The sequence below is a fragment of the Bos grunniens genome, chromosome 8 (assembly GCF_055505025.1).
Source record: "Bos grunniens cultivar Pamir isolate PY7600 chromosome 8, Bosgru_T2T1.0, whole genome shotgun sequence".
Taxonomy (NCBI): domain Eukaryota; kingdom Metazoa; phylum Chordata; class Mammalia; order Artiodactyla; family Bovidae; genus Bos; species Bos grunniens.
The window spans coordinates 82,986,775-83,002,194 of record NC_141172.1 but is presented as its reverse complement, the minus strand read 5'-3'; the positions used below and the strand labels follow the sequence as shown (position 1 = coordinate 83,002,194).

The following is a 15,420-nucleotide window of genomic DNA, read 5'->3' as shown; positions in this document are numbered from 1 at the left end:
TTCGAGGTGCAAACCATTATGGCAAGTCGTTGTTTCCACGGTAGATTTTTTTGTCCTCTTAAGTAGCCCTTTGCCTGGTCTATTCGAATTGTGGGCATGGGTCAGAATGAAATAAAAAGAGCGTAGCTGATTTAATAGTTACTAAGTTCTGAAATCAACTCTACCTTAAGTCTATAATAACAGCAGACAGTTTAAGAAGTTCATACTCTTCCAAGCCAGTAGCCATTGCAAGAGCCCCTTTCACTCGGCAAAATTGCAGGGAAAACGAAGAAATACTTAAAATATATATACATGCCAAAGAACTGGAGTTAAGTTGTTAGGCTGTGTAAAGCTTCGGTGACTCTCTAAATTTAGGAAGTTAGGAACTGGGGTCTAGGCACTCCGGTAATACAGAAGAAGCAGAAAAGTACGGGAGGTTGCCAAGGGTCACGAGCACACTTTTATCTTTGATTGGCGGAACCACTCAGACTTTTCTTTATGGCGTCACCAACTACCTGCCGGTAGAAAAGCCCCATCTACGTGACGTCACGCCCCGCTGACCAATGAAAGGCCTCAGTCTGCGGGCCCCGAGGAGGTTTGTGGGCCCTTTTTTGTGAATGAAGCTCCACGGAACAGCCCTCCTGGGGTCCCCAGGAGCCGCGGCCCGCTGTGCTCCGGGTCCTCCGCTGCAGCGTCAGTGGCTGCGGTGGGCGCGCGCGGTTATCCCGGGCAGCTCCAGCCGCTGGCGGCAGCACCTTCGGCTCGGCCGCGCCAGCGGGCTGCGGGCACCTGGGGGCGGGCTGGGGGGCGCCGGCAGCGGCAGGAGGCGCTGTAGCGAGGGCTGCTGCGCGGGTCCCGCGGCGGCCGCAGGAGGGAGCGGGGCAGGCGCGGTGGGCCAGGCCCCTCCTCCGGCTCTCGCGCGGCCACCTCCCGCCGGGCTCCGCCAGCGCCTGCCGTCGCCGCAGCGCCGCTCCGCGCCCGCCGCCCCGAGCGCCCGCGCGCGGGGTTGGCGGGGGCTTCGGCGGGCTAGTGGGCGCGCGAGGCCATGGTCGTGGTCCCCTGACGGGCCGCGGCCGCCTCCATGAAGCGGAAGAGCGAGCGGCGGCCGAACTGGGCCGCCGCGCCCCCCTGCTCGCGGCGGTGCTCGTTGTCCTCTCCGGGAGTGAAGAAGAGCCGCAGCTCCACGTCGCAGGAACTGCACCACCTGGACCAGCAGGACGATCTGTACCTGGATATCACCGGTGAGCCGGCAAGCGAGAGCATGGCGGGGCGCCTGGAACACGCGGCACCCGGCTCGGGGGGGCGGGGGGGGGGTCCCAGCCCACCCACCCAAGGCAGCAGAGGCGTCTCCCAGGGCCGACTGACACGCCTCCACGCCACCCCCTAAAAGCCCCCTTCAGGGGGTGGCCACACCCCCCTCAGGATCCTGGCTCTGGGAGCGCCCCCCTACCCCGAGTTCCCATCTGCGTTTGTTGAGAGCTGTAACTTTATCTGTTTTGCATCCTCCTACCCCAGAAGGATGGCCCGAGGGTCACCTTTCTAAATTGCTGGCGTCTGTTCGGCGCCTCGGGATTTTCCTAAATTCGAGTTGATACCGCCTCTAGGGTTGCAAGCTCGGTTGGCCCTTAAGGAGTCTGAACCTCCGAATCACTCCAAAGGATTCCCCGAGCGCGCTGAACGCTCCGGCACCGGAGCTGCAGTGTTTATTTGGCGTTTGCCAAACCTCCGCTGATCTGTGGGAAATCCCGTCTGGGGCGGCGTTCCTTGGCCGGGCGCGGAAGCCAGATCCTCGCCCTGGTCCTCATTGCACTCGTCCTGTCCCCAGCGCGCGCACTAGCACACCCCAGACCTCGGGATAATTCCCCTGTCTTGCTTCTGGAAGGAATGTCACGTTGATGGCACTTGAACCGTTCAGTGTGATGAATGCCCAGAGTTGTCACTTCTGAGAAATTGCAGGTAGAAAAGCAGCCGTTTGATAGCTGCTTTATTATTAGTGCCTCTTCTACAAGTCTTGAAGACTTTATAAATCCAATTTGGGAGCCGTAGGGTTTGCCAGGATTGACCCTGAAGCTTGTGGAAGGCGTTAAATGTGATGATGTATGTGGAAACGCTTTGTAAACAGCCCAGCTTAGTCTACATTTTGAGGGAATTTTCAGTCTGTTATTTGTGGCGTGGAGTGTGTAAACCTCGGTGTGTAGGGTTTTTATTGATGTAAACTGTTTCCCGCTCATAGCCTTTGATAAACCAGGTGAGCTGGAGTGGTCAGAACATTAATTTAGAAAATGTTCAAACACAGAAATTTATTAGAAATGTTTTTTTAGATTGATGGGCAGTTGGAAACTAAGGTGCATTTCACAGAAAGTAGAGTGTAGAGCGGAAGGTTTCTACATTGAATGAGAGGCCCCTGGGGACTGGAGGAGGCGGGAGGAGGAAGAGGTTGCTGTAAGGCCGTGTCTTCACTGGCACCTGCCCAGCTCCACCTTAGCGCCTGGCGCTGTAGGAGGTGAAGCCCTCTTGCTTAGCCTGCGCCCAGGTCCCACTGGTGTGCACTGCCGAGGAGATGGCCCAGGTGAAGGACACACGCCGTCCTTATGTCTTGTTATGTACACCTCTTCGAAGGACCTTGTTGAATAACATTTGATTTTAGGACAAGTAACACTTACTTGGTACAGAATTCTTAATTCCAAAGGTAAACAGGAGTACTATATATAGAGAAAAGTTGGTCTCAGCAACCGGGTGTCGAAACCTGAAGGCAGCTTACACTGCTAGTCTTTCGTGAATCCTTCTAGAAATAGACTGGCATGTTTACATGTATACATTCTCTACCGTACCCAAGCACCGCAGCATTGTTTTGGACATTGTTTTCAGTGTTTCTTAGCAAAAGGATTGTTTTGTATTAGTACGTGTAGAACTGCCTCATTTGGTTTTAATTACTGCTTAGACCAAAATAGATATGAAGTATAATACCATAAAGTAGGATATGTGGATTTAAATGTATACATATATACTTTTAAATGTCTATGTTTAAAAGGAAGTTTCTGTCAGCAAAGACATTGGAGTAAATTTTCCTTCTTTATGGAGAAAAAAATGCAGTGTGGCTTGCTCTACTGAGGTAGTGATCAATGAATTAATATCAGAAAATATCACCAAGCAGAATATTGAGGCAAGAATTGGTGCACCATATATAATCACAATACTCTTATTTATATTACAAGCCCACATAACGGACGGGTCTAATCTCAGTAAGATTAACCCAGGGGGTTGAGGAAATGAACTTCCCCTAGAATTGCTCCATGTGTCCCTTAGTGGCAGTCTTGTCTTCCTGGGAAAAATGGTACTAAATCAGTTTGTTTGGGTGTGATAAGTAAAGTAACTTAGGATGCAAAGTGGGGATTTCTTTTTACTGGGCTTGTAGGCAAGGCTTGAGACCTCATCCTCAGCAAATGGCAACCTGGTACCATCCTTCTCAATTTGTTTTTCCCTCAGTTTTCTGAAAATAGTGTATGCACATTTTTAAAGTCAAAACAGATATATAAATATAATTAGTCTCCCTTTCTGGTAACATCTTATTTCCCTTCAGTTTTCTACTCATATTTAAGTTTCTGCAAATTGTGCCATACCAGCAAGAGTTGTTCTCTCTCTCTCTCTCTTTTTTTTTTTTTTGCACTCCCCTCCCCTCCCCAGAAGAGTGGTCTCTTTAATGGTTGCATATTGTTCCATTGTAGGGCTTCCCTGGTGGCTCAGTAGTAAAGAATCCACCTGCTAACGCAGGAGGAGATTTTAGTTTGACCCTTGGGTTGGGAAGATCTCCTGGAGAAGGAAATGGCAATCCACTCCAGTATTCTTGCTTGGGAAATCCCATGGACAGAGGAGCCTGGTGGGCTATAGTTCACGGGATCATAGAAGAGTTAGACACGACTCGGTGGCTAAACAACAAATTGTTGCATTGTATGGCTTAATTGTCATTTATTTAATGCTAATAAATAAATGGCTATTTGGAGGTTTTCCAGTCCTTACTGCACACAGATAGCATCAGTGTGCTTATCTACCTACATGTGTGACTGTGTCTGTAAACATAAAGTGGCCAGGCCAGATTTATACAGTTTTATCCATTTGTGAGTGAACTTTTAGGGCAATTATGAATAATGCTGCTATGAACATTCACGTATAAGTTTCTGTGTGGACATTTGTTTTGAATTCCTTTGGATATATACCTAGGAGTAGAATTTCTGGATCACATGGTAACTCCATGAACTGCCAGACTTTTTTCCAAAGCAGCTGTACCACCAGCATTCTCACTAGCAATTATCAATTATTCCACATATTCACCAATACTTGTTATAGGATTGTGAAGATTCTTTCCCAGTGGGGTTGGTTTGTAAACATTAATATACATTATTCTGCCCACTCTGCCTTTAAATATATTACTTTTAATTTTTTTAAAACTTTGGTCCCTTGACATTTCTGTTACAATCTATTTTATCTGTAAGTTGAATTCCCATAGATCCCAGGGTATTTCATGTGTGTACATTTAACATGGAATGTTTAATTTCTATTTTTGCTCCTCTGTCCTTTGTTGCTGCTGCTGCTGCTAAGTCGCTTCAGTCGTGTCCGATTCTGTGCGACCCCATAGACAGCAGCTCACCAGGCTCTCTCTCGTCCCTGGGATTCTCCAGGCAAGAATACTGGAGTGGGTTGCCATTTCCTCTCCAATGCATGAAAGTGAAAAGTGAAATCGAAGTTGCTCAGTCGTGTCCGACTCTTAGCGACCCCACCCCATGGACTGCAGCCCACCAGGCTCCTCCGTCCATGGGATTTTCCAGGCAAGAATACTGGAGTGGGGTGCCATTGCCTTCTCCTCTGTCCTTTGTTATGTGGTCACTATTTGTCTGGCCCACCTCCTTGATAAACTGGGCACTTCTCTTAGAAGGAGCAGATTGACCCAGGTTTTATTCCCAAGCAGACCCCATCAACCTCTCATTAGCCATTCACTCAGTTCTTGCCGTATGCAGTGGCTTGAATTTTACCTGTTTTCCTGCTGCAGTTTCAGTGAATCATGTGAAAGAAACTATTTACATTAATGCTAAAGATAAGATCCTAATGAGTTATCAGTTAGGAAGCAGGAGGAAGAAGGGAAGTGAGAAGGGCTTTTAGTTGAATTTGGAGCTAGGTATCTGGATGAGAGAAATACCCAGGGAAAAAGTGCTGGACACAGTCAGGCTCTTTTTTTTTTTGGCCACAAGGCTTGTGGGATCTTAGTTCCCCTACTTGAATTTCCTGGATGACCAGGAAATTCCCCAGTCAGGTTTTTTATTTTCCTGTGAACCTCCTTGAGGCCAGAAATCTGAATCTTTTTGATTGCTATGTATTCTTGTCCCTTAAATAGAGCCCTCCATAAATGACATAGCACATTTCCTTTCTTCTTTGTTAATACAGAAACAAAATTTAAAGACTATACATTACTGCATAATCTCTGTGTTTGATAATTTATAGGATTTAATAGTTGGTACACATCTTCAATTTATTTTACTTTAAAAATTTTTTCCAGACTAGTAGAGAAAATTGACAGTAATTACTGCCTTAAAAGATATTCTTGGTGGTTTGTCTTAAATTGAAGAAAAACTCTTTTTCAGTGTCTGCCATTATATTCTACTGTTTAAAGAGTATATTGTAACAGTAAATAATTTTATTGGAGAAGCTCTAATTGAGGTCAGGGTTGTTATTTAAAAGCATCAATTCATGGTGTATTGGATACTCATCAAATAAAATTGAACAGATACAGCATTGCTCCTCCCCCCTTCTTTTTAGGATTTTAAAAATCATGCTAGATATTATTAGGGAAAATTTATTCATTAGTTCAAGAATTTATTGAATGCTTACTGTGTAAAATAATCATGCATTATTCATTGTTTGCAGTGATAGAAGCATAGTTTTCTTAATAGAAAAGGAATGCTGTTAACCTGGGGCACTGATTAAAGAGGAAATAATTTTTCTTCAAGAGTTTCATGTACTAGGTTACTGAGTTTTAGTAACTGAAACTCATCAAAGTCTGTAATGTTCATTTTTCTTCTTATTCATAACATGTGTATACTTACTCTGTGTATAGTGTGAATTTATTTTCTTGATTTGTGTACTTGCTTATTTCTTCAGCATCTTTATTTCTGATGGTATCATGTTAGTCATCTGCTTTGAGTCTAATTCTTAGGCAACAATAAAAAGGCAGACACTTAACACAGTTTCAGTGTTGCTGCCACATAGAGTGTTTGGGCACAAAGATGAAGGGAAAGTAGAATAACTGGGTTGCAGAGATGGTATTAATGCTAGGAGTCGACAGTCAACACAGATTAACTGCTCTGTGCCTTAGAATGAGAATGGATTTCCCCAGATTTCATTAGGGTTGGAGAGAGCTAGAAGGAAACCACTTTGTGGATTTTTAGGATGGAAGGAAGGCACTGGTGCATACCAGTGACATTTCTTGGATATTTCTGACATAGTCTCGGGGGAACTCTGAATTGACTGGACTGGTGTTTTCTGGAAGATTTTTAAGAGATTATCTAGAAATTTCACAGTTGTCCATTTTTCCCTCTGAGGAATTCGAGATGTTATTTTGGCAAAATTGATGCAACTTCTTTTTGGGAAAGTCTTGATTACCTGCTTTTTATTCTTTCTGACAGATAAAGCTGCTTCACAGTTATATATAAATGATTTATTGAACATCTAGTTATTCCTCTGCTACTTAGTAGATGATGCAAGACAAATAGTATTTATAAAGTTAAATTTAGAGAGATGAATAATTATCTAGTAAACTTGGAAAAATAAGCAAACTAAGTACACAATACAGGTCCTTCTGAGCTCACGCTATTAGGTTGGTACGAAAGTAATTGTGATTTTACATTGTTGAACTTTCCTGCTTGATATTGGGATATATTCTTACATGTGGTTATGTTATACATCATTTTAATGTGTATGTCTTGCTTTTTTTTTGCTAATGACTTATTACTTGCTGTTTATTTTATACTATGGAAATCAAAAAGCAAATTTAAGTGATTTTCTTATTTGAGTTCAAAATAGATCATAAAGCAGTGGAAACAACTCACAACATGAGTGACGCATTTGGCCCAGGAACTGCTAATGAACGTACAGTGCAGAGGTGGGTCAAGAAGTTTTGCCAAGGAGACAAAGCCTTGAAGATGAGACGCGTGGTGGCTGGCCATTGGAAGTTGACAACGGCCTATTGAGAGGACCATCGAAATTGATCCTTTTACAACTACATGAGAAGTTGCCGAAGAACTCAAGCCATTCTGTGGTCTTTGGGCATTTGAAGCAAATTGGAAAGGTGATAAAGCTCAATAAGTGGGTGCCTCAGGAGCTGACTGGAAATCAAAAAAATTGTCATTTTGAAGTGTTGTCTTCTATTCTATGCAACAACAGCAAACCATTTCTTGATTGGCTTGTGACATGTGACAAAAAGTGGATTTCATAGACAACTGGCAACAACCAGCTTAGTAGTTGGACCGAGAAGAAGCTCCAAAGCACTTCCCAAAGCCAGACTTGCACTGAGAAAGGTCATGGACACCGTTTGGTGGTCTGCTGCTGGTCTGATCCACTGTAGCTGTCTGAAATCATTACATCTGAGAAGTGTGCTCAGCAAATTGTTGAGATGTGCTGGATAAAAACTGCAACACCTGCAGCCAACCTTGGTCACAAGAAAGGGTCCAATTTTCCACAACAGCGCCTGACCACGCACTGTACAACCGGCGCTTCAAAAGTTGAACAAATTGGACTATGAAGTTTTGCCTCATCTGCCCTACTCAGCCTCTTGCCAATCAACTACCACATCTTCAAGCATCCTGACAACTTTTTGCAGGGAAAATGCTTCCACAACCAGCAGGAGGCAGAAAATGCTTTCCAAGAGTTCGTCAAATCCTGAAGCACTGATTTTTTACGCTACAGGAATGAACCAACGTATTTCTCGTTGGCAAAAACGTGTTGATTGTCACGGTTCCTATTTTGTTTAACAAAGATGTGTTTGAGCCTATTTGTAGTGATTTAAAATTCATGATCTGAAACCACAATTACTTTTTCACCAACCTAATACTTTGCAAGTTGGCCATCATTATAGCCCTAATTTTCCAGATATTTCATTCCTTCAACATGTAATGAATACCTACTCTGGCAGGCTTCCCCCATCCCTACCCGCCCCCTGCCCACCCCCCCTTAAGTGCTTAAAATAAGTTACTGCTAGAGATAGTTCCTGCTCTCATGGAGGTGATGTTTTCTGCCTTATTTGAAGCCATAGAACTTGGAGGGTTTGAATGAGAACTAGCCTGTAGGGGACCCATAGTATGGTTGAAATCTTTGGGGAAGAAAAACTGATGGTAGAGTTTTTAAAGAGCTAATTCTAGTAGTTAGGCTCAAGGACACCAGGGAAAGCTGGTGTCTCCCCACTCAAGGACTGAACACAGCTAGATTGTCAATAACCTTTTGGAGCCTGGATTCTCTCCTCTGTTTAAAAAGTCTGCAGAGTTGTTGGGAGAATGAAATGAAAGGGACGCATGTTAAGTGCCTGGCCTGGTGCCTCCATGACAACCAGGGCTCCTAAAATGGTCTCTGGTATACCAAGTGTGCTAGCAGCGGGCAAGGCAGGGGGTACAGCGGGCATGCTGAGGCAGTCAGTCATGGTTGGGAGGGTTTCAGGCTCAGAATCAAACATTTCCCTCATATGTGTGCTTGCACAAAAGGTTCGATGACTCAGAACAGTGAAAATGCAGTGTGTCCCTCCCCCTGCTTCTGAATGTGATCTTTAGGGCAGAAACGCTCCAGATGAGGCTGGCTCAGTATTTGTCAGAGCCGCGGAGGAGGTTTGGCGCCGAGCTGATAATCTTCTCTGCCTTGGGAAAAACATTAACGGTTTCTCTTCAAAGATTTCTTGTAAGAGGAGGAATAAAACAAAACTCTTCTGAGGCTATTGTTATGTATTTTTATTATACTAAAGAGTTCATATATTGCTTACTATTAAATCGCAACCAAGTTTACGGGGGGTGGGGGTGGGGGAGTTCTTCATAAAAAATGCAAAGACCTCATGGGAGAGCCTCAGGTAGAAGGTTATTTAAAGTTAATTATTTACTGATGAAGTACAAATTTTTCACAGTGGCTAACTTAAATCTTGACTGTGCTCTAGTACCTTCATTTTAAAGAATATTTCACAGATCCAAAAGCGTTGATACTGGTGGTGCTCTTGGCAGACAGGGTGTTTGTTTTGGGTAAAACAAATTACCTTTCAAGAGGCCTTTCTAATGTTTAATGTGTGGCACAGAAACCTAATTTATTTGGAAGGGGTGGGAGTCAGAAAATAATATAAATAAGGTAAGAAATGATAGCTTTAAATCTACTTTTTTTTTTTTTTTTTACTACACTGGGAAAAAATAATTTTAGTAGCCAGTATTTTGTTTTTCTTCCCATGCTAGCTACAGAATATTTTTGATCTTAGTAAGTCCTTTAAGGCCTTCACATTAAAATTACTTTTATAATTGTCTTTAAATAGAAAGGAAAACTTGGGTAGATTCGTTTATCTCTATGTCAGAGCTGGTCCTCACTTAGGTCAGACACCCTTATGAGTGAGGTAAGTAGGTGCAGGGGTTGCTGAGGGTGAAAAGTGGAGAGATTGTATTGAAGACAAAGAAAGTGGTGCAGCAGGAGATAACCAATTTTCAAATTCTGTTTCTTTACAGTTTTTGATTTTTAGCCTCCAAGGTTGTTTAGTCTAATTTATTTAATTTCTCGAAGTGCTGACCATATTAGCCAGGGATTAACTTAGAAAACAGTTTCCAAAGTGAAGTTGATTTTAACTTCTGAAATACAAGGTTATTTAACTGGAATGTGTACATCTCATCTCGATTCTCAAGTTTATTTGAAAGTTTTAAGCCCTTCTCTCTCTCTCTCTCTTTTTTTCTATAGCTTTTCATGGATTCTGCTCCAACAAAGGTATTCAGATCATTGACTATACTTTGCAGTTCTTTGATGATTTTAAAACTGTAGATTTAACCTGTTAGTCGTGACTCTTGGTTCCGTCCCTTCCTGTTTGCTTGTTTTAATTTTAGTCTTAGGTAGCAGTTTTAGTTTTTTTTTTAACTGTAAAGTATCTTTCGTATGTTTACAACTTAAGTTGAAATCTGTCTTTATATGAAAAGTTCTGTTGGTTTCTGTTATAGGTAATGCTGGAAGTAGTCTCTGTGATATTTTGTTGGGTTAATTATGAATGCTGTGTTTTAGATGGTAGATGTTTTTGGTAATACTAAATTTTTATTTAAAATGAATCTCACTTTTGTAGGCATTTGCTGAAAGGATACTTAGAATGAGCTATTGTAACAGCTGTTCTTGATCCCCACCCCGCCCCCCCGCAGGTTAGTTATTTCTTGGCATTTCTTTGCTTAGAGGCCAGGCATATATCTTACAGTGTTTGATAAGAGGGAAATCTCATGAAATGCCAATTTGAACTTTGGAAACAGGGGAGTTCTTTTATATCCTATTTTTTAAAAATATTCTGATTCTTTTTGATTTTCAACTACAGTTATTTACCAAAAGAACAAATCTGAATGGCCCATATATTATTTTCAGTTAAACATTTTCTGACTTTATTCTCTTCATCTTTTATTCAGCTCCTTTCTTAGTATCATTCATATTCTAGAGGAGCAGTTCTGTTAGAGTTCTTTATTCACCAGTCAGTTCAAAAATTTGGTCCAATTGTCTTTCAGTCTGAAAAGCTGAACAAGTTAGGCAGGGTAAATTTATTCTAATTGCATAGTATCGCATATTTATTTCATTTCTCAGATAGTTCACTTTTATACTATTAAAATTTGGTTGACAATGTACTTTGCACAAAAGAAAAACATCTTGTTCCTGATGCTGATGATATTTGTTGTTCCTTCAAGTTCTAATTTGAAACTAAAATTACTTTCTTGGCACTGCTATGCAATTTATGATATTGATCTTTTTATATCCAATCCATAATGCTATAATATCATTACAGATTATGAATTCTGCAAAGTCCTTTATTTTAGGACCATCTCAGCTGAATCATTCTCTGCATTTTGCTCATTTATCCTCATTTGTATTCGTATAAGTTGTGCTATGGAATTTATTCAACAAATATTTATTGAGCAACTGCTTTGAACAAGGCACTGGGCCAAGTGTTACTGAGGAAGGGAGGAGGGGATGTGAAGATTTATTAACAACATGCTTGTTATCACTAAAAGATTGAGAAAGGAATATACTCTTAAGTCATTATCTCAATGAAGACAGGCAATGAAGGAATAAGTCATCATTAAGTAATTTTGCTCTTTAGACTTAAACAGCATTAGTTTTATAGAAACTTGTGATGGAAATGTCACCTGATAATTCCTACACAAAGTTAATTATTTTTTTCAATATGTGGTGAAAATGATCTGTCTTATGGTGTCTTTCTCATGCGTGTTTTTAACCTTTAAAAGAAACGAGAAAAAGCTTCATTTTGGTACATAACTAGTCATTATATTTATATATATAATATGAATATATGCATGTGGTTAATAATATACTGAAACTATATCTACTAAAACTAAAGTGAAAGTTCTAGATTCCAATTAATTATGTATCTCTAATTTGAATGTCAAAGTGTCACATAGGACATAATTTAAAATGAGATACTTTGTTTTCTTTTTAAGAATATCTTATTTATTGGTAAAGGAGGTAATTACAGAGCACCTTTTAAGTTGAGTATTGCTTCTTAAATTAGAGGCACTAAAGATGAAGATGGCTAAATATTTTAAGAACTAGATTTGGTGTGTGACTTAAACTGAAAAGCATTCTGATTTTCACGTTCTTTTATAGGTGCTGGGGAAGAATTGCTTTGACTCGAATGTGTAACAGAATTAACATTACGATTTTACATTTTGGGAGCTGTTCTCAACTGCTCTTAGAATTTTATATTGTACTTCTGTCATTAGCTTTTTGGAAGCACCAAGTGAAACAAACATCTTAACATGCATTTATTTCCTTTTTGACAATAAACTCAAAAAAGCTTAGAATTTAGCTAGCAAACACAACTGAGGTTGGGATTTTAACCCCACTATTATATTCTAATTTGAAACTACTGTTTTTTTTTTTTCTCTGTTGTATTTTTCTTATCTTTCTTTTTTATTTTTTAAATTATGAAAATAAGATAACACATTTACAGGCAACTTGGAAAATACAGAACAAAGTTACATATAGTTCCACTGTACATTATAATTGTTTGTTTTGGTAGATAAATTAAGATTTTTAATTGGAGTTTCAATATCAAACTCTGAGAAATGAATAGAATGAATGTACAAGAGAAGTAGAAGAATATAGTAGACCTGAAAAGCATTATGAACTAATTCGACATAATTAAGATTTATACAATTTTCACACAATAGTAGGATGCAAATTCAATTCAAATTCCCATAGACTATAAGCTAAGAGACACTGGAACATATCCAAAGACATAAAACCAGGTGCAGAAATTTCATGCTCTAAAGGTATTTAAATTATACACAGAGTGTTTTCTTATTACTGTGGAATTATGTTAGAGATCAGTATCAAAAGATACTTGAAAATGACCCACATATTTTCAAGTGCAGTGTGACATTTACCAGAAGAGTGGCTTAGCCATTGAAAGTCTCAATAAAGTTAGAAGACTGCAAAAACACAGAAAGTGATTGCAGAGAAGAGAGCATTTAAATGAGAAATTAGTATCAAAAATGAAAAGTTAATATCAAAGATATTTTTAAAACTCCCATGTATTTGGAAATTAAATGTCTGCTTTTAAAATGAGGGGTATATCTAAGAAGCCATAACAAGGAAAATTGGAAAATGTTTGTAATAGAATAAAAATAAAAAGAGAATTTACCAGAATTTGTTGCATGCAGCTGAAGCTGATCAATGTAATTAAATACAATGTGGAGTCTTGAGTAATGTATGAAAACAAATAATGTACACTGGCATAAAATTTTGTGAGATTTGAGCAAAATCTGTACTTTAGTTAATAATGCTGTATTACATATTAATTTTCTTTTCTTTTTTTTTTTACAGCATAATATTTCTTTATATTCTCAGAATTGGATTAGAAGTTTCAAGGGTCATTCAATTTTTTTTTTTAATCACTAAGACAGAAAACTTTCTAGACTTTTAGCAGCAATACTAGATGCCAAAATACATGGAAGTATATAAAAATTTTGAGTGAATATAAATTTTAAATATAGCATTCTATTTACACTGAGTCAAAAAGTGGAATCAAAGTATAATAAACTTTTTAGCTAGCAAAAATTCATATGTTTTAAAAAATATATACATATTTTCTATATTTACATACATAAAGAAAATTAAAAAAAAAAAAGAAACGGACAGATTGGAAAACATAAACTAAATGAAATGGGAGCACTGAATATGAAGTAGAAAAAATGAAACTAACTAGATAAAAGATCATCCTATAGTCCGGGTGTTTTTAAACATGGCTGCTTCTTAGAAACACATCTGGAGCTTTGAAGAAAAACAGTACCGGGGCATTTGTATTTTTCGAAAAGTTCCAAGATAAGTCTGATTTGCATCTGGATTTTAAAAAGTAATTACAGGTTTTTCTATTAAATGATAGTTTTTGTGATACAGAATTCTATTATTTTTCTATTGACCAATCATGATAGTTATTGCATTAAGCAAAAATCACAATAGTAGAAGACATTTATCAGTTTTCACAATCAATAGCTTCACAAAAAATAAAATCATTATAGTGGCAATAATGATCTTATAAGATTATTATAATTGCAAGCCATAATGGAAACATGATTAACCTAGTAGTATAAAATAGTCACATACAGTTTGGGGGATTAAGTAGAGTGATGTGGTAAGTAGAAGTGCATACATGCAGGTATTTTCATCTGCCCAGCCAGTCTATGTCTTTTGGTTCCTGCATTTAATTCATTTACATTTAAGGTAATTATCAATATGTATAATCCTATTACCATTTTTTAAATTGTTTTGGACTTATTTTGTGTAGGTCTTTTCCTTGTCTTGTATTTCCTGCCTAGAGAAGTTCCTTTAGTATTTGTTGTAAAGCTGGGTTTGCGGTGCTGAATTCAGTTAACTTTTGCTTGTCTGTAAAGCTTTTGATTTCTCCATCAGATCTGAACAAGAGTCTTGCTGAGTAGAATATTCTTGATTGTAAGTTCTCTCTTTCATCACTTTAAATATATCACGCCATTCCCTTCTAGTTTGTAGAGTTTCTGTTGAGGTATCAGTCGATAACCTTATGGGAGTTCCCTTGTATGTTATTTGTCGTTTTTCCCTTGTTGTTTTTAATATTTTATCTGCCTTTAATTTTTGTCCATTTGATTTGTCAGTTTATGTCTTGGGGTGTTCCTCCTTGGGTTTATCCTGCCTGGAACTCTCTGTGCTTCTTGGACTTGGTTATTTCCTTTCCCATGTTCGGGAAGTTTTCAGCTGCTATCTCTTCAATATTTTCTCAGGTCCTTTTTCTTTCTCTTCTCCTTCTTAGGCCCCTGTAATGTGAATGTTGGTATATTTAATGTTGTCCCGGATGTCTCTCAGGCTGTCTTCATTTTTTTCATTCTTTTTTCTATATTCTGTTCTGCAGCAGTGATTTCGACCATTCTGTCCTCCAGGTCATTTATCTGTGCTTCTGCCTCAATTATTCTGCTGTTGATTTCTTCTAGTGTATTATTCATCTGTTTGTTTGTTCTTTAGTTCTTCTAGGTCTTTGGTAAACATTTCTTGCACCTTCTCCATTGTTTTCCCAAGATCCTGAATCATCTTCACTATCATTATTCTAAGTTCTTTTTCTGGAAGGTTACCTATCTCCACTACATTTAGTTGTTTTTCTGGGGTTTTATTGTGTTCCTTCATCTGACACATAACTTTTTGCTTTTTCATCCTGCTTAAGTTTCTGTAATGTGGTTTTTGTTCTAGCTGTGGGATTGTGGTTCTTCTTGCTTCTTCTGTCTGCCCTCTGATGGAGGAGGCTAAGAGGGTTGTATCAGCTCCCTGATGGGAGGGACTGGCAGATGGAAAAACTGGGTCTTGCTCTGGTAAAACTTTAATCCAGTTGTCTGCTGATGGGTGGGGTTGTGCTCCCTCTCTGTTAGTTGTTTGGCCTGAGGCAACCCAGCCCTGGGGTAGGGCTCTATGGTAGGGTTAGTGGGGACCTCCAAGAGGACTTATGCCAAGGGGCCCCTTCCAGGACTGCTGCTTCCAATGAGCCTGTCCCCACGGTGAGCCACTGCTGACTGATGCCTCCACAGGAGACCCTCCAGCACTAGCAGGTAGGTCTGGTTCAGTCTCCTGTGGGGTCACTGCTCCACTCCCCTGGGTCTTGGTGCATGTAAGATTTTGTTTGTGCCTTCCGAGAGTGGAATCTCTGTTTCCCCTAGT

General features: G+C 39.8%; 1 protein-coding gene across 26 annotated transcripts in view; it reads left to right on the top strand.

Annotated features, from left to right (window-relative positions):
• Window positions 1-592: 592 nt before the first annotated feature.
• CDC14B (cell division cycle 14B) overlaps window positions 593-15,420 on the top strand; it is a 164,754-nt gene continuing 149,926 nt past the window's right edge. For 13 of the 26 annotated variants that reach the window (XR_015131926.1, XR_015131925.1, XR_015131927.1 and 10 more), the window contains exons 1-2: window positions 919-1,220; window positions 9,937-9,963. Coding sequence is in view for 19 of the 26 variants with exons in the window: in XM_086315536.1 (XP_086171662.1) it covers window positions 1,061-1,220; window positions 9,937-9,963 (187 nt within the window). In the remaining 7 variants the exon portion in view is untranslated. Of the gene's footprint in view, window positions 1,221-9,936; window positions 9,964-14,159; window positions 14,194-14,431; window positions 15,312-15,420 lie in introns of those variants that run through there. The other 13 variants (XR_015131928.1, XM_086315538.1, XM_086315547.1 and 10 more) reach the window with 4 other exon arrangements.